Source organism: Mirounga leonina, unplaced genomic scaffold (genome assembly GCF_011800145.1).
Source record: "Mirounga leonina isolate KUSES-001 unplaced genomic scaffold, KU_Mleo_1.0 Mir_168, whole genome shotgun sequence".
NCBI classification, from domain to species: Eukaryota; Metazoa; Chordata; class Mammalia; order Carnivora; family Phocidae; genus Mirounga; species Mirounga leonina.
In genome coordinates this window covers 46,822,823-46,842,898 of record NW_023270426.1, presented here as the reverse complement: position 1 = coordinate 46,842,898, position 20,076 = coordinate 46,822,823, and the positions used below count along the sequence as shown (strand labels likewise).

Genomic DNA, 20,076 nt, shown 5'->3' with positions numbered 1-20,076 from the left:
ACTTTTTAAAATATTTTTTATGAAAGTATAGTTGACATTTTGCAGCTTGTTTTTTAAATTTAATAATACATCTTGGTTATCTTTGTCAGTGAATGTAGCATACTAAAATCTTTTTACTTGCTAAATACTATTCGACTATATGGATATTTTGTGTGTGTGTGTGCGCGTGTGTGTGTACATATATAAATATAATTTACTTAACTAATTCACTAATGATGGTCATTTGAATTATTTTCTTTCTTTTGGCTATTACCAGGTAACTTTTATGAACATCCCTGGGACAATTTGAATAACACATTACTAAGCACATGTTGCAAAATACATACCTGGCATAATACTGCATGCAATTCTCATAGAAAACATCTCAAAACAGACATAATAAAATTTAAAAAATCCAGAAAAAGAAAAACTAATCATGGGGATAGGGTATGAAGATTAAATTAAACATTCCAGTATTCTAATCTGAAAAGAGGTAATATAAGTAAAATGTAGGAGATTATAATTGGTTGGTATTAATAGAGTGAGCATGAATTTAGCAAGTGTTCAAAAAAAAGAGAGGTAAAGTAAAAAGTAAAAAAGAGATGGATTTAGAACAAATTAAATACCCTTTTACTCAGCCATAATAAAAATATGGAACTTGTTATGCTAAAAAGCTTTGCAAGCTGGATATATAAATAAGCTCAAGAAAGGTTTACATGATATGTGTAAAAACATATATCTTCATGAAAGTTAAATCTATAATGGATTATTAAGGGGAAGTTAGAGCCATTCATGATATACTGGTAACCTTTTAAAATCAATGTAATAGAAGTTATGTACAACCTTGTCTCACAAAATATTACTCCCTGCTGTCAAACAACAAACACTGGGCTGAACAGAGCATTGATCTGGCCTAGTATGACGTTTCTACTGTTCTTGTATATCATTTTTTGCTGCCTATTTCCTGTGAAGTTAAAGCATCCAGAGTAACCTTAGTTTTGCCCTTGAATTTTAAGGATGAATATTGATAAGAATAATTTTTACTTACGCTCTTCTCGTCTGAGGCTTTTAATTATATTATTATATTTTATTTTATTATATTATTATTATTATATTATTAAATTTTTATTATGTGGCCTGTGGATTTTTGTACTTTCATCTTATAAGAGGCATTTTTGTATAATCAAAGGACAAGATAAAACTTAATTTCTTCTCATTTTAAATCTTTTGCATTGTTAAAATTATTTGTGTATTTACATCTTATTACAGACTCTAGAAGATCCAAGTCTATCTGGGCTGCAAACGTTGGTTCATCAAAGTGTCACCTCTTGTGATCCACTAAATAATAAGGGTAATTCAAATTCGGTGGAAAATAAGTCTGACGAGGACCCTCCATGTGTGTTAAGGAGATCGTCCAGACTGAGAGCAGGCAGAAATGAAAAGCACACAGATGACAAGTATAAGATGCCAAAAAAGATTTTACCAAAGATACTTGTCAGTGAGAATCAAACAAATAATAACTCTTCAACTAAGAATTTCAGGTATACTCCCAAATTATATCTCTCTCTCTAGATATGCTACAGACTTTATAGATAATTCTATGCTTGGGACACTAGAGTCAATATACAGTTACCCCTAAGTGAAGAACTTTATTTTTTAGTGTTGTTGCCTTATTTACTGTACAGTTATTTTTTTTTAACCCAGAAAATTCTTCTACTTTTTTTTAAAAAAAGACAGAGTAAAGGGAGATTTGTTGGATTTCAGCCTAATGCTAATTTCCATTCTTTCTTTTTTAAATTAAGTTAGTTAGCATCCATCATCACACAGTTACAGAATTTTCTTTTCTTGTCATGAGAATTTCTAAGATTTACTCTCTCAACAATTTTCAACTGTGCAATACGGTATTGTTAACTACAGTTACCGTGCTGTACGTCCCATCCCCGGACTTATTTATCTTATAAATGGAAGTCTGTACTTTTTGATCACTTTCACCCATTTCACCCACTCCCCACCCCCCTGCTTCTGGAAACCACAAGTCTGTTCTCTTTATCCATGAGTTTGGGTTTTTTGTTTGTTTTTTGTTTTTTTGATTCCACATATAAGTGAGAGCATACAGTATTTGTCTTTCTCTGTCTGACTTATTTCACTTAGCATAATGCCCTTTAGGTCCTTTCACATTGTCACAGATAGCAGGATTTCCTTTTCTATGGCTATTCTGAATAATACTCCATTGTGTGTGTATGTATGTATATGTGTGTGTGTATGTGTGTGTGTATATATATACACCAATTTTCCTTATCCATTTATCCATCAATGGATACTTAAGTTGTTTCCATGTCCTGGCTATTGTAAATAAAGCTGCAGTGGACACGGGTGCAGATTTTTTTCAAGATAGTAATTTTATTTCCTTTGGATAAATATCCAGAAGTGGAAATGCTGTATCATATGGTAGTTCTATTTTTGATTTTGTGAGGACCCTTTCTTTATACGGTTTTCCATAGTGCCCTCACCAGTTTACATTCTCACCAGCAATGCACAGGGGTTCCTTTTTCTTCACATCCTCAGCAACACTTGTTATTTCTTGTCTTTTTAATGATACCCATTACAACATGTATGAGGTGATACCTTACTGTGGTTTTTATTTGCATTTTCCTGCTGGTTAGTGATGTTCAGCACCTTTTCCTGTACCTATTGGCCATTTGGATGTCTTCTTTGGAAAAATATCTTTTCAGTTCCTCTTCCATTTTTTAATTGGATTGTTTGCTCATTTGTTATTGAGTTGTATGGGTTTCTTATATATTTTGAATATTAACCCCTTATTAGATATATGATTTGCAAATATTTTCTCCCATTCAGTAGGTTGCCTTTTTATTTTGTTGATGGTGTCCTTTTCTGTGCAGAAACTTTTTAGTTTGATATAGCTCTAGTTGTTTATTTTTGCTTTTGTTGCCTTTGCTTCTGGTGCCAAATCCAAAAAATCATTGCCCAGACCAGTGTCAAGGTGCTTACCCCCTGTGTTTTTTCCTACGAGTTTTATGGTTTCAGGTCTTACAATGAAGTCTTTCTTTAATGCATTTTGAATTGATTTTTTGTGTATGATGTAAGATCAATGCTCAGTCTAATTGTTTTACATGTGGCTATCCAGTTTCCCAAACATCATTTATTGAAAAGATTGTCCTTTCCCCATTGTATATTTTTGGTTCCTTTATTTTAAGTTAATTGACCATATATACATTGGTTTATTTCCTAGCTCTACAGTATTCCATTCAGCTATGTGTCTGTTTTTATTCTTTATTCCACTATTTTGCAGTTTTTGATCAGTGTAATCCCACATGGCAAGTCCTGTTTTCTTGCAAAGAGCCTGTCTTTTTCCCTAGAAGGTGATTAGATAATGGCATGCCAGCTTAGGGAGTGAGGGGCAAGAGACTCAGAATACTTGTAGATGACTGCTTCTGAAGGAGAGAAACCCACAGGTGGCACAAAGAAAAGGCTAGAAGCCACAAAAACTGGCATGCCTGTCATAGAATTATCTGCAGTTTACTCAGGAGCCATCTCCATATTTTAAACTGCCATGCTCTTTGGGTCCCTGGGTGGCTGAGTTGGTTAAGCGTCTGTCTTTGGCTCAGGTCATGATCCCCAAGGTCCTGGGATTGAGTCCCACATCTGGCTCTCTGCCCAGTGGGGAGTGTGCTTCTCCCTCTTCCTCTTCCTCAGTACTCAGTACTCTCAAATAAATAAATAAAATCTTAAAAAAAAAAATAAACTGCCATGCTCTTTGATAGCAGCTCAGTAAAATACCTTTCAGTTTTAAAAATTGAGTAAAAATTTAGTATGATTCTCTATGAATTGTTGTAGAGAACATGATAGTAATTTTAAGAACACCTTTATGTTTCAAGAATGCAGGATCCTGCTTTAATGATTAAAGGTAAAGGGAAGAATATGCATTCAACCAGACTCAAAAGTGGAGAACAGATGCAGAGAAACAAAAAATTTGCTGGAAAAAATGGTGAGACATATTTGATTTATTTTTTTTTTTAACCAAGTAACTTATAGAAACATAGAATACTGGTACTGAAAAGGATTTAGAGATTATCTATCTCAACTTTCTCATTTTACTGATGAGGAAGTTCATAAAGGTTAAGGTTTTTTCCCAGCATTGCACAGCTTATTAGTAGCATAACTAGGACTTGATCATGAACTTCTGGCTTATAGGCTGGTATTTTTTCTATACTTCTATTTGGAGAGAATAGTTACAGAACCCTTTTCAAATTTAGATATGTGATCTATTTGTGGTGTGGTAAACCTAGCATAAGGCTAGGTGTTGGATGTTATTTCTTTGTTCCTATAAAACCCCAAAGAATAACCTAAGAAACTATGAGAAACCGTAAGAATCTAGAAAGACTGGTTAAAATATAATAGGGGTACAACTGGCAAAATTAAAATATGGATTGTAGGTTAAGTAATAATACATCATTGTTAAATTTCCTGAACTTAATAATAATTTAGTTATTTAAGAGAATGTCCTTGTTTTTAGAAAATACACACATAAGCATTAGTGAGTAATGGGACATGGTGTATGTAAGTTATTTATATATATGTGTGCATGCATGTGTTTATATAAAAAGGGAGATAGAATGATGTAAACAGGTGGCAAAATACTAACAATGGGTGAATCTTTTGTTCTGTCTTTATAACTTTTTTGAAGTCTGAGGTTTTTTTCCAGATAAGACATTTAAAAAATTCAGTGAACTGAAACAAGACAAAAATAAATACCTTTCATATGTATAAGTATTACCCAGTTAGAAAAATATAGGAGAAAGTCCCATTTATAATAACTATAAAAGAGAAAATACCTGCTTGTATACCTAATAAGAAATGTGCCTTACCTGTGAGAAGACGGTTGAAAATTCTGCTGAGGGACTTAACAAAAAAAGAGACTTGAATAAAAAGAAGAACTTTACTCTTGACCATAAGTGTTCAGTCTTGTAAGAAATTTATTGCTCCCTAAATTACTCTATAAATATGTGAGAGCTCAATCAAAAACAGATTTTTGTTTATTTGCTAATTTGTTTTGCTTTATAAAGCTGGAGATTAGTTAGAATGTTATAAAATGATACTAAATATGAAGGACTAGCCTAGAAAATTCTGAAAAATAAAAGCACAGGGAGAGTGGAGAGACAAGAACCTGCTGTACATAATATAAAAGCAATTAGAAGGCCATAGAAATTAAAATAATTTGGTACAGGCAAGGAATAGACAGATAAATTGTTGAAACAGAATAGAGTTTAAATGTAGAAGCCTGATACAGTGTGAATTTTGGGGAAGGTATATAATAAAGATGGCATCTCAAATTGGTGGCAAAAAGAAGGACCAAGCAATAAACAGTAAAAACATAAACAAAATTGGGTGGATACCTATAACATTCCTTATACTAAATTTAATTCCATTTTGTCCAAAGATTAAATGAAAAAAAAAATTCTAGAAGAAAACATAAGTGAATCTTTTTGTAATCTCTGAAGAGGAAAAACCTTCTTAAAAAATGACAAACCCAGAAGCCAGGAGGGAAAAGAATGATAAAATTGACTACATATATTTTAAAAAGATTGTACGGAAAAATACCCTAAAGAAAACCAAACATTGAGCACAGAAGAAATATCAATAACACATAACAGGGGTTAATTGCATTAACATGCATGCAAAGAGCTCCTACAAAACAATAAGGATAAAGAAAAATGAGTAGGGAACATGAACAAGCAGTTCACAGGAAAAAAATATATACATATATATATATAAATAACTGGGACGCCTAGTTGGCTCAGTCAGTTAAGCATCTGACTCTTAGTTTTGCCTCAGGTCATGATCTCAGGGTCTTGAGATCCAGCCCTGCATCAGGCTCCTTGCTCACCTTGAGATTCCCTGCCTCTCCCTTTTCCTCTCCCTCTACCCCTCCCCCTGCTTGCACTCTTTCTCTCTCTCTCTCTCTCAAATAAATAAATAAATAAATAAATAAAATCTTTTTAAAAATAATTGAAAGGATTAACATCTCACTTATGATTTAAAAAAATATAAATTAGGAAGTATAGTTTTCACTAAGAGAATGTCAAATGTTTAAATACTTGAGAATTCCCAGTGGCAAGAATATGGAAAAAGTAAGCATTCTCTTATGTTGTTGGTAATAGTGTAAGTTTGTTCAGTCTTTTTTTTTTTTTTTTTAAGATTTTATTTATTTATTCGACGTAGAGAGAGCAGGGGGAGGACCAGAGGGAGAGGGACAAGCAGACTCTGCAGTGAGCACCGAGCCCGACGCAGGGCTCAATCTCAGGACCCTAGGATCATGACCTGAGTTGAAACCACGACTGGGACGCTTAACTGACTGAGCCACCCAAGCGCCCCTGTTCAGTCTTTTCACAGGGCAGTTTATTTACATTCTTCAGACTTTTAAGTCACAATTCTTGAATTGGCAATTCTACTTAAAGGGATTTATTCTAGGTGTATCAGGGTGACTCAGTTGTTTGAGTGTCTGACTCTTGATTCGGCCCAAACTTCTAGGCCCAAAGCCTTTTGGATTAGTCTTCTCAGGCTACCATAACTAAATACCACAAACTGGATTGCTTAAATGGCACATTTATTTTCTCACAGTTCTGGAAGCTAGAAGTCCAAGATGAAGATAATAGAAAATTCGATTTCTGGCAAGACCTCTACCTGGCTTGCAGACAGCCGCCTTCTCTAAGTGTCTTTCCTGCATATGTGGAAAACTCTAAAGTCTCTTACTTTTTTTTTGTAAGGACACAAATCCTACTGTATTATGGCTTTAACATACAAATTTTGAGGGGATGGGATTCAGTTCATAACACCTTCAGTGGTGAATTCTACAGACATTTAAGGAATAAATAATACCAATTTTCCACAAACTCTTCCAAAAAGTTGAAGATAAGGGAATACTTCTCAATTCATTCTGTGAAGCTACTAATAAACTGAAAACAAAATCAAAGACATCACAGGAACAGAAACCTACAGATGAATATGTCTCATGAACATAGATACAAAAATATAAACAAAACTTCAGCAAATCAATTTCAACATTGTATAATACATCATGACAGAGTAGGGTTTATCCCAGGAATGCAGGATTAGTTTTACCATTTGAAAATCAATCACTATAATTCACTAACTAACAAGCTAAAAAAGAAAACCATATTACCATCTCAAGGGATGTCAAGAAGGCATTTGACAGCACCTCACATGTCTTACTGGTGAAACTCCCAGCAAACTAAGAATAGAAGGGAACTTTGTCAACCTGACAGAGAGCATCTACAAAAAAATATACAGCTATTATACTTAATGTAGTGAAAGATTGAATGCTTTTCCCCTAAAATCAGAAATAATGCAGGGGATGTCTGCTCTCACTATTTCTGTTGAACATCATAGTAGAGGTTCTAGCCAGTGCAGTCAGAAAGAAAAACAAATAAAAAGCATCCATGTGGGAAAAAAAGAAGTAAAACTGTGTTTAGTCACAAATGACGTAATCATCTATTAGAAAATCTGATGGAATGTATAGTAAAAGCAACTATATGTAAGTGAATTTTGCACAATTAAAGGATACAAGATCAATATACAAATACTAATTATATTTCTATATTCTAGTAACATTTAGACAGTGAAATTTGATACCATAGTATCAAAAATATGAAATAGAGATAAATTTGACAAACTATGTAAAAGACAGGTACACTGAAACTTACAAAACATTATTCAGAAAAATCAAAGAAAATTTAATGGAGAAAAATGGGGAGATATTACTTTGTTCATCAGTCAGAATACTTAATATTGTTTTTTGGGGGCTTTTTTGTTTTTTTAGAAAGACAGAGAGAGAGAGAATTCCAAGCAAGCTCCACGCACTGAGCAGAGCCCAATACAGGGCTTGATCTCACAACCCTGAGATCATGACCTGAGCCAAAATCAAGTCGGACATTTAACCGACTGAGCCACCCAGATGCCCCAGAAGATTAAATATTGTTAAGATGTTATTTCTACTCAGATATTATCTATGAACTCTACACAATCCCAATCAAAATTCCTATAGGGTTTTTTGTAGAAATTCACAAACTGGTTCTAAAATTCATATGGAATGCACAGGACCTAGAATGGTAAACAGTTTTGAAAAAGAACAAAGTTAGAGGGCTAACACTGCCTTATTTTAAGAATTATATGACAGGATGGGGTGTCTGGGTGGCTCAGTCAGTTAAACATCTGACTCCTGATTTCGGCTCAGGTCATGATCTTGGGGTCCTGGAATCAAGCCCCACGTTGGGCTCTGTGCTCAGCGTGGAGTCTCCTTGTCCCTCTCCCTCTACTCCTTTCCTGGCTCTCTCTCTCTCTCATTCTCAAATAAATAAATAAATAAATAAATAAAATCTTAAAAAAAAATATGGTGGGGCACCTGGGTGGCTTAGTGGGTTATGCATCCGATTCTTGATTTCAGTTCAGGTCATGCATAATCTCAGGGTTGTGAGATGACTGTGTTGGCTATGGAGCCTGCTTGGGATTCTCTCTCTCCCTCTCCCCCCTGCCCATTCTCCCCTTCCCCACTCACATATGCACACTCTCTCTCTTTCTCTCTCAAAACAAAACAAAAAAATGATATGGCTCTAGTCATCAAAATAGCATGACATTTCCATCAAGATAGAGAAATAGATCAATGTAGTGAGTTCAGAAATAAACCCTGAGTTTTGACAAAGGCATAAGGCTTGTAGAGAAGAGCAATTAGAAATCCACATGCAACAAAATGTTATTGAATGTATATTTTAAAAGTACTGAATTTTGTTTTGGCCTACAAGTTACTTGAAGATCAGATTGATCCTTTCAAAACTTTTTTAAAAACCTTATTAGGCAGGCTTGATGTAGGCTTTACTATATAGCTAGTTTAGCCCCTTCTACTAAGACATGACCTGTCAAGGGTCTCTACTAATGCTCCGGTTGTTAGCAAGGTCTCTCTCCTCAGGCTGTCAGGAATGTAAATGTTTCCCAGGCCTGCATGATCTCTCAGGATTGTTATTTTATAGTTCTTGGGTAGTTGTTCTTGCCCAGCCTCAGGAAGACTCAACCTACATATGAGCACTTTAGTATTTAGATAGTGACTCAAGGAGTCCCTTTTATAGATTTCGGTACCTCTTCTCTCTTCCCTCATCGTACCCTACTGTGCAAAAGCTAATCTCCCTAGCCTCCTGAAACTTGAATCTCTATTTCCTCAGCTCAGCAGGATCACCTTGCTATGCTTTTGCTATATTCTGGAAAGTGCCTTCAGGCAAGAGTGATCTTAGGGCTCACTCTCTTGTTTCTCTTCTCTGGAAGGAGTCATAGATCTGAATTGCCTGTTTTCCAGTGTCTAAATTTTTTTACCCCGTATATTTTGTGTAGTTTTTTTAGTTGTTTGCAATGGAAGGGCAAGTCATGGCAATTATTTAGTCATGATTGGAAGTGAATGGCTTCTACATCTTAGTTTTCATTGAAAAATTTTGTATTCTTAATTTGTTATTTCTAATAAATTATATAACTAGCAAGTACAACTGGCAAAGACAGAGCTTGGAGTAAAAACTACTTTTTTTTTTTGGGTAAGCATACAGTTTATCTGGTAGGAGCAGAATGCTTTGTAGTCTTGAGTGGGGGAAGATAGGTTCAAATGTTCAGAAGTTGGTTTGTTTTACAGTGGAACTGAATGGAGGGAATCTAATAAAGGCAAAGCAGATAAATGGTGATCCATTAAAAAATGTGCTGCTGTACTCAGTTACTTTTGTGAGATTTTAGGATGGGGCAGATTAGCTAGATCAAAATTGGAAAAGCTATAGTCATAGTTATTCTGAAATTCAGGAAAACCACATGAACTAGTATCCATAAAAATTGACAGAATTTAGAGTATCTAAATAAGGAATGTCAGTATTTTAGGAGACAGTGGAGAAATGATACCTGATATTTATAAGCTGGGAATCTATTTTAATTGTCTATTTTCTGGCTTAGGAAAGAAAACTATTGTACAGATCAAGACCATATGTCTTTATTTAATTTTGTGACAGCTGTTTGTAGCAAAGAAAGAAATTTAGCATTCTCTTTTCTGGCCTCACTGGGTTAATTTCTGTATCTTCCTTATATACTTCTGAGATTTTTCTCCTCTTGGTGTTAAAACACATTTTGGTACTATAGTATTTTGTTGGGTTTAATAACACCTAATTCTAGATTTAAATAATCCTTTTCACCAGAACTTTTAAGAAAGTAATCTGTTAGTCTTCTCATGTATTCACTTTCATGGGGTTTCAATAAACATAAACTGCTTACATAATTTATAATGTACTGCAAGTATTTTCAAACTAATGATATTTTTCTTTTACCTTTTTGCATGTAGATAACATTATTGTTGGGTTTATGGATGAAATACTCTTTCATAAAATAATTCCAGAATGTTGACTGGATTCACTCTATTACCTGTATTCTTCCTGATTTTTAAATAAGGATTATTACTTTTTGTTTTCTTTTGTTCATCCCCTCATTTCAGAAAAAATGAAGAGGAATAAAGTATCTCTGTCTAGCATTAACCGTAGAAACATTTTTGGAGAGAACTTACTGTATCAGGCTGCTCTGCATAATGACATTGATCTTGTTCATCATTATATAATGAAAGGGGGAAATGTTAATCAGCCAAGTTATGCTGGTAAGTTGGGGTTAACCCACAATTATCTTGGGAGTGGTTTGTAGTTTCTGCTTAGTAACTCCTATGAAAGTATGACAAAGTGGGTATAAGGCAAGTCTCAAACAGAAAGCTTCCAGGTAATTTTTCTGCTTAGGTAGCTGATCACCATCATCTCCCAGGGAAGTGGTAAGGTCGGGAGGCAGGGGCAGAAGAGCATTCTATTGCACCTTCAAAGATTTTGCCTACCCAGGGCCCACCAGGTGGCCCACAGGATATGGTTCCTGTGGCTGACTTGCTGGGTTTGTATGGGCATTGTTACTGTGAGACTCAACTTTGAATGGAAGAGAAGTGAGCTCAAAAGCTGAAAGAAGCTGATGGTATGCTGAGCTATGGGGGAAACTGAGATAACATGGTAGATGTACAGTAGATGTACAGCAGGGGCAATGGCCAGGGATATGGAGAGAAGAGAGTATAAGGTAGAGATGGTGGGGCAGGGAACTCAGACCATTCTTTCTGCAAGGCTGGATCTCTAATACAGTCTTTTTTGTGGAGAGAAGCTGATGTTCTTCTGGACAAGAATGATTCCTTAAGGACACTTAAGTACGTAAGGCACTTAGCAGCACTGGGCCAGTCTGGGTAGTGCTTTTGTGTGTCCATACTTTTACTAATGTTTCTAGACTTTCTCAGTTTATGAAACTGTGAAAAGTCTTAGGATGCACAGGGGTGAACAGCACAGTCCATGGACAAGCTGGTGATTACACTTACTTTAGCAAAGCCTGCATTTATGTAATAATCAGGGTTTTAACAGGCTATTATTCTAAATCTCATACCCAAGTGAACCGCCAACGTCCTGTAACCCTCAACCTTGGATCCTTATTTGCTAGCCAAAGCACTTACTTCCTTGCGAAATGTACTTGCTGTTAGTCTCTATCTGCTCCTTAAGTTCAGGAGTAGCTCTACATGCAGCTAACTTTACTTTATGGACTTCCCAAGAATCTCTTAACATACTTATTTTCATGAGCCATTTTCTGTGCCATTGTTAACATCCTTGGTGTCTGTTACCTGCTTGCCTTCGGCAATTTATTGTGCACTTTCTCCTCACTGCCCTAGATACTTCTGTGACCTTAATGAATTTTTTATCCTTAACATATTTTCCTGGCTTTTTGAAGTCTTTTGTTCTCTACTTTTCCTTCTCATTTTGCATCTTAGCTCTGATCTTTACTTCTGGCTATTCCATCTTACAAAATTGCAGAGGGTAGTGTTTTTAAAGACTTGACTACAACCATATTCATCAGAGTCACCTGCAATGTTTGTTTAAAATGCAGTTTGTTTAAAATGTTTATTTTGCCCTCCAAAACACACACATGCACACACACACACAGTCTCACAATTAAAATCTGTAGGTTAAAACCTTGAAATCCACATTTTAACATATTTCCCCAGATGATTTATATTCTCAGTGAAGTTCAAGAGCTACTGGCAAGAGATGTATGACTTCCATGTAATATACCAGTTCATTGTAGTGAGCTTTTACAGTATGCCCCTTATGTACCAGGTATTATGAAAACAGAAAGATAAATATACTAGAAAAGTTTAAATATAGTCTGTGATACAGTCCAAAAAAGGGTAAGTGCCTTTTGAGAAATTCTTAAGATGTTACGATAACAGACCAATGGTCTTGTCATAGGTAACATTTGCATTATAAGTCTCATTTGCATTTTATGGTATCTTTGTCTTTGATTTAAAAAAACGATTGCAATAGTTCTTCATCTATCAGAAACAATGGTGAAACCAGGAAGTAGGCTGAAGAAACTCTGAATACCCAAAAACAGATCTCATTAAGCTTCATTGTTAAAACCCTCTCAGACCAATGCCTTGAGCATTATTTTACACAGAATTCTACCTGACTCCTAAGTCTCTGGCACATTAAAACACAAGGAAACGTGAACTTACACCTCTGTGGGTGTTAACAGTTGCTACATTAGAGCCTATTAGTAATATTATGATCTTTATTAAAATTTGTTATTTTCACTTTCTGGGATAGTTATTATCTTATAAAGCTTTAGAGAGATTTTCTTTAAGATGGTTAAATTTTTTAAAAAGAAAAGAAATTGTTAAGGATCTTCCAACCTGCAGATCTGGAAGATAATAAAAGATCTGTTGTAAAATGTGATCCATCTTTATTTCGAAGGAGTGGTTTTATAACACAGAAGGAGTAATCCCCAGGGGAAGGGAAATTCTTTGTACGTTTGATTTCTTTCTGCATTGTGTAGCCATTTCTGGTCTACAGTGGCTCTGTCTACAGAATAAAGATCCTTCTGGCTTTGTCAATGCTGGGAATTTCTTTCAACCTTAAGATTGATACTAATCAGGGGCACCTGGGTGGCTCATTCAGTTAAGCATCTGACTCTTGATTTCGGCTCAGGTCCTGATCTCAGGGGTCCTGATTGCAGGGTCCTGGGATCAAGCCCCGAGTGATCCCCGAGTCGAACCCTGCATCGACTGGCTTCTCGCTCAGTGGGACATCTACTGGAGATTCCCATTGCCCTCCCCTCACCCCATAAATAAATAAATCTTCTTAAAAAAAAAAAAGGCTGATACTGTTCATCACTGGGTCATCCTTGCTTGGGTCTCACTTAAAGTGGCATTCATTTTTTAGTCCTCCCCTAGCCCCCATTGTTTATTCTGAATTACTGACATGCACTAATTCTCTTCTTTGGGAATTTTCTGCAGTGAATTTAAAATAGGAGACTGGTTTTCCACTTTACATTTACCTTATCTTTTAGTCATTCTGGCTCAGGGAAAACAAAACTAATCCTTTGTTACGGTTTTCTCATTCCGATAGCAGTTGTTTTTGTCCATTTTAGGAAACTAATTTTTATTGTAGCTTAAGCAAAACCTAAATAAGGAAAGGAAGTTTCCTAGGAGGAAAGTCATCATCTACATTTCAGAGTTAATAACTTTTGGATTTCTTATATTTCATTTTTCATCCTAGACTGGTGGCAGATAATCAGGTTAACCAATATACGCATTGATAAGCAAATTTCCACAGGTCCCGAAACCTAAATGAGTTCAAACTTTTTATCAAATAGTATTGGAGGGAGATAATTTTTATATTACGTTTTTAAAAATAAGTAGTCCTTAAGTGGTTATGTTTTAAAAGTTCACATGTGAGCTATATATTTGAAATTTCTTTTAACATTATGAGAAATTTTAAACATACTGAAAAGGTAAAAGAATTCTACATTAAGCATCCAGATACCTAATACCTAGATTCTACGTACTTATTTTTATTGCATACTTACTATAAAGGAAAAACACTCATGTATTTCTCTTCTACTTATATTCATAACACTTCTGATATCAGATGTGTGGGATTTTGGATGCATCAAGCGGTTCTCCAACACCTGCAATTTAGTTCATGTCTGACTAACCCAAATTTGTACAGATCCCACAGGTTAAGGGATCAGTCAGCCACCCCTACTTCAGATGCCAATCACAAGTAGTAGGTCCCTGGGTTACCTGCAATTTCTGTTCAACTTGGCTGCAAATTGGAGGTTCCCACAAATCGCTTCCTCGGATTTGATCTTTTCCTAAAATAGCTCACAGAATTCAGGGAAACACTTATGTTTACCATGTAAGTTTATTATATAATAAAGGATATGACAAAGGATACAGATGAATATCCAGATGAAGATATAGAGTGAGGCATGGGAGGGTCCTGGAGCACAGGAGCTTCTATCCCTGTGGAATTGGAGTATGTTACCTTCCCAGCATGTAGATGTGTTGAACAAACTGGAAAAGTTCTCCAAACCCCAGAGTTTGGAGGTGAAACTTCCAAATTTCTGATCATGACTTGGTCTTTCTTATGACCAGCCCCCATCCAGGAGTCCACCAAAAGTTGCCTCATTAGAACAAAAAATACTTCTGTCACCCAGGGAATAGCAAGGGATTTAGGAGCTCCCTGTCAGACACTTTTATCACTTACGAAATTGCAAAGCTCTTGGGACTTCTGTATGAGGAACTGGGGTGAGAGACCAAATATTAGAACAAAAGATTGTCCTAGCACCCCTGTTTACAAGGGTTTAGGAGCTCTGTGCCAGGAACCAGGGGGCAGAGATTAATAAATATTTATTATTTCATTCCTATCCATCTTTAAATCTATCCGTCCATCAATCCATCTTTATGTTGATGCATTTCAAAGAAAGTTAGTACATTTTACCACTGAACACCTCAGCATTAATATCTCTGAGTTCAATAGTTTTTTTCTTTTTATTTATTTATTTATTTTTAAAGATTTTATTTATTTATTTGACAGAGAGAGAGATAGCGAGAGCAGGAACACAAGCAGGGGGAGTGGGAAAGGGAGAAGCAGGCTTCCCGCCGAGCAGGGAGCCCGATGTGGGACTCGATCCCAGGACCCTGGGATCATGACCTGAGCCGAAGGCAGACGCTTAACGACTGAGCCAGCCAGGCGCCCATAGTTTTTTTCTTTTTTGAGGTAAAATTTCCATACTGTAAAATGCAGATCTTAAATGTGCTGTTTGATGAATTTTGACAAATATATTCACCTGTGTAACCCAAACCTCTATCGAGATAGATTTTTTTTTAAAAGATTTTATTTATTTGGCAGAGTGATAGAGAGCACAGATAGGCAGAATGGCAAGGAGAGGGAGAAGCAGGCTTCCCACTGAGCAGGGAGCCTGACACGGGGCTCAATCCCAGGACCCTGGGATCATGACCCAAGCTGAAGGCAGACACTTAACTGACTGAGCCACCCAGGTGCCCCTATCAAGATAGAATATTACCAACATCCCAGAAATTTCCCTCATGCCTCTTCCCAGTCGTTCCCCACCCCCACTCTCTAGAAGCCACTATTCTGATATTTCTCTGATATTTTTCACTATTTCTTATAGTTTTGCCTCTTCAGTATTTCACCATTAAGCATGATGTTAGATGTAGGTTTTGTAGCTGCTCTTTATGATATTGAGGAATCCATTCCTAATTTCCTGAGTATTTTTATCAGGAATGGATCATGGGTCATGATAAATCACCCTTTTATATATTGCTAGATTCAATTTGCTACTCTTTTGTTAAGGATTTTTGCATGTATGATCATGAGTAATATTGGTCTGTAATTTTATTTTTGTTGTAATGCTTTTGTCTGATTTTGGTATCAGGATTTGCTAATACTTTGTTAAAGATTTTTTTGGTAACCTATGTTTGTAAGTAATATTGGTTCATAATTTTCTTGTAATGATTTTGGTTTTGGTATCAGGGTTATGTAGATCTCATAAAATGAGTTAAGAAGTATTCTCTTCTACTTTCTGGAAGAGTTTGTGTAAGATTGGGGGTTTTTTCTTAAATGTTTGACAGAACTTAGAGTGAGACTATGTGAGCCTGTAATTTTTTGTGGCAAGATTTTGATAATAAATGCAAATTTCTCCTATGTGTGAGCTATTCATATTTTGTTTCATCTTGTGTCAGTTTTGGTAAGCTGTACTTTTTCAAGGAATTTGTCCTTTTTATCTAACTTACGGAATTTATTGGCATAAAGTCATTTATAATATTCCCCTATTAGTGTTTTAATATTTGCAGATCTTTAGGGCTATTTATATTTCATTCCTGATATTGCTCATTATCCCTCTTCCTTCTTTCCTTTTTCTTTTTTTTTTCCTTCCTTCCTAAAGTAGTTTAAGCTAGAGGATTATCAATTTTACTGCCTTTTTTTTTTTTCAAAGAACTACCTTCTGGCTTTAAATTTTTCTCTCTTATCTGTATTAAATGTTATTCTGCTTCTTTTGACCTCTACTTATTTTGGGTTAATTTTTTTTCTTTAACTTCTTAAGGTTGAAAATAAGGTCACAGATTTTTGTACATTTTTCCTGCTATAGTCATTTAAAGCTTTAAATTTCCCTCTAAATACTGCTTTTGCTGCATCCAACAGATTTTACTATGTTATATTTTCATTATCATTCACTTTGAAATACTTTTAATTTCTTGTATGATTATTTGTTTGACCCCAAGATTATGTTAGAAGTTGTTAAATTTTTAAATATTTGAGGATTGTCCAGGTATCTTTCTAGTACTGATTTCTAACTTAATTCCTTTTGGTTAAAGGATATACTTTCTGCGGATTTGATCCTTTTACATTTATTGAGAATTGGTCTGTTGCCTAGTTTATGGTCTTTCTTGCTTACTATTCCTTGTGTACTTGAATGATTATTCTTTTTTTTTTTTTTTAGATTTTATTTATTTATTTATTTAATTGCCAGAGAGAGAGAGAGAGACAGCGTGAGAGGGAACACAAGCAGGGGGAGTGGGAGAGGGAGAAGCAGGCCTCCTGCTGAGCAGGGAGCCCGATGCGGGGCTCGATCCCAGAACCCTGGGATCATGACCTGAGCTGAAGGCAGATGCTTAACGACTGAGCTACCCAGGCGCCCCTTGAATGATTATTCTTCAGTTGTATCCAATGTTCTATAAATGTCACTTAGATGAAGATGGTTGGTAAGATTCAGATCATGTCTGTATTTATGGATTTTTTTGTCTAGTTGATCTATCATTTTAGAGAAGGGTGTTGAAATATTAACAACTGTGATTGTGGATTTGTTGATTTCTCCCTTTAATTCTGTCCATTTTTGCTTATATTTTGAAGTTTTGTTATTAGGTACATATACAATTGTAATTTTCATGTCTTCTGATAAATTGACCTTTTAATTATTATGAAATACCTCTCTTTATCTCTGGTAATATACTCTGTCTTGAAGCTACTATATATGATATTAATATAGGCATTCAGCCTTCTTATATTTCTTGTCTGTTTGCTGTATCTTTTTCCATCCTTTTATTTTCAACCTATCTATGTCTTTTTATTTAAAATTTATTTCTTGGGCACCTGGGTAGCTCAGTCAGTTAAGCGTCTGCCTTCGGTTCAGGTCATGATCCTGGAGTTCCCAGGATCGAGTCCCACATTGGGCTCCCTGCTCATGGGGAGTCTGCTTCTTCCTCTGACCCTTCCCCCTCTCGTGCTTTCTCTCTCTCACTCACTCTCTCTCTCTCAAATAAATAAATAAAAACAAATTTTTTTAAGTAAATAAATAAAAGTTATTTCTTATAGATAGCATATTTCTTTTTTTTTTTTAAAGATTTTATTTATTTATTTATTTGAGAGAGCAAGAATGAGAGAGAGAGAGAGCACATGAGAGGGGGAAGGTCAGAGGGAGAAGCAGACTCCCTGCTGAGCAGGGAGCCCGACGTGGGACTCGATCCCGGGACTCCAGGATCATGACCTGAGCTGAAGGCAGTCACTTAACCAACTGAGCCACCCAGGCACCCGATAGCATATTTCTTATAGACAGGTTTTTTATCCATTCTGACAATCTCTGCCTTTTAATTGGGGTGATTAATCAATTTTCATTTAATATAAAAGGTTGATTGAGGACTGCAGTTTAATTAATTTTTTCTTGTGCACATTATCTTTTTTTCCCCTCTCTTTGTCTTTGCATTACTTTGTAGTAGTTACTCTGGTGATTGAAATATACATCTTTAATGTTTCAGTCCTTTTAGAGTTAGTATGTTAATATTTCTAAAAATGTAAAAACATTGACCACATCTCCCTTTTGTACTATATATAACATCTATATACATTAATAACACGAAAATATAATGTTATAATATTCAATTTAAACAGTCACATGCATTTTAAGAAAATTTATAGGAAAAAAACTCTTTTATTAACCATTTGATACTCTTCATTTCTTCCTCAAAGCTTTCTAATTATTAGTATAGGAGAAACTGCTTCTATATATTTATAGCAATGGGTCTTGAGTGATATTGCCTTTCAGGGGAGATTTGGCAGTTTCCGGAATCATTTTTAGTTGTTACAACTGGAATGGGGGTGGGGTGCTATTGGCATCTAATAGAATGCTCAGAACCACAAAGAATTATCCACCCCAAAATGTTAGTGCTGAGTTAGAGAAACCCTGGCTTAGGGAAAAGCTTCTGGAAAGAGTGAAATACACTTTTAACATGCAACTTTTAGGTTTTCTTTCATCAATCCTATGATTTATTGGAATTTAATAAATATAACTTACACCATTGTCTCTGGCTAACAAGGATAAAGGATACTTGTCTGTACGACTGGTTTTCTTAAAATAGTGGTGTTAGAACTACTGTAAATAGGGGTGCCTGGGTGGCTCAGTCAGTTAAGCATCTCACTCTTGGTTTCAGCTCAGGTCATGATCTCAGGGTCGTGAGATCAAGCCCCACATCTGGCTCTGTGCTCAGCGTGGTGTCTGCTTGTTCCTCTCTTTCCCCCTCTGCTTCTCCCCACACTCTCTCTCTCTCTCAAATAAATAAATAAAATCTTAAAAAAAAAAAGAACTACGGTAAATAGCTTTTTAAAATAAGGAGAAAAGAAATATATGTTTTTGAAGTGACTTCTGTGCATTCCTACTAGCTGTGTTACTTTAATGGAAGTACCTTGAGCTATAAAGTTTTTTTCCCTCTCTTCTCTCCAGGAAAGTAGCCTGCAACTAGCATTCTCTGTGAGCTAATAATGACTCCCTTACAACCTTTTTATTTGAGAAGGGCAGGAATAGTTTCAAATATTTTACTTCTTTAAAGAAATTTTTTACTTTTCATATTTTTTCACAACTGAGTTGGGAGTAGGAATTTGATTTGGTCCTCAGATTTATTGAATTCATCTAATAATACAAGTTATTTCATGGTAAGATTATCTTGTCTCATATAATCAAAATATTTTTAAAGAAACAACATAGAGTTTTTATTTTATGGGCAAGCACAAAACATTAAGATAGCAAACATAAATACCATTTCCTTTTTGTATAATAGGTTGGACAGCACTTCATGAAGCTAGTGTAGGAGGATTTTATCAGACAGCAAGTGAACTATTAAAAGGTGGAGCAGATGTAAATATCAAAGGAATGTACCAGATCACTCCCCTACATGATGCTGTGATAAATGGACATTACAAGGTACTGTGATGTTTTTGTTTGCAAAGCAAATACTACATTCTGCAAGTATTAAAAATCTCTGGAACCTATCAGTTTTAGGAATTCCGTTTTAGTACATTCTGCTAATGAATAATCAGAATATGTAATAAAATTTTACTGTGTAATAGATTTGTTGTTCCTAATATGGTAGATGCCATTTTACATGTTACTTTTAATAAGTACAGATCATGTTTTGGTTATACATAGTCTTTTTTAAACTTACACTTCTTTAAGACTCTTTCAGTATGGTGCTTTATAGGTTTTACCAGAAAGTTTCCTGCTTGTAGAGTGTTACACAGTGATGTCCAGTCCTAACAGGAGGCATCCAGCTTTATGGACACTAATGTCACTTTCAGAGTCCACATAAGACCTGAATTTCTTGGGTTTAATAATCAGCCAGTA

General features: G+C 35.4%; 1 protein-coding gene across 1 annotated transcript in view; it reads left to right on the top strand.

Annotated features, from left to right (window-relative positions):
- ANKRD31 (ankyrin repeat domain 31) overlaps positions 1 to 20,076 on the top strand; it is a 140,655-nt gene that overhangs the window by 40,830 nt on the left and 79,749 nt on the right. Inside the window, exons 8-11 of the mRNA XM_035015066.1 lie at positions 1,249 to 1,520; positions 3,876 to 3,985; positions 10,526 to 10,681; positions 19,514 to 19,656. Of these exons, the coding sequence (XP_034870957.1) occupies positions 1,249 to 1,520; positions 3,876 to 3,985; positions 10,526 to 10,681; positions 19,514 to 19,656 (681 nt within the window). The remainder of the gene's footprint in view (positions 1 to 1,248; positions 1,521 to 3,875; positions 3,986 to 10,525; positions 10,682 to 19,513; positions 19,657 to 20,076) is intronic.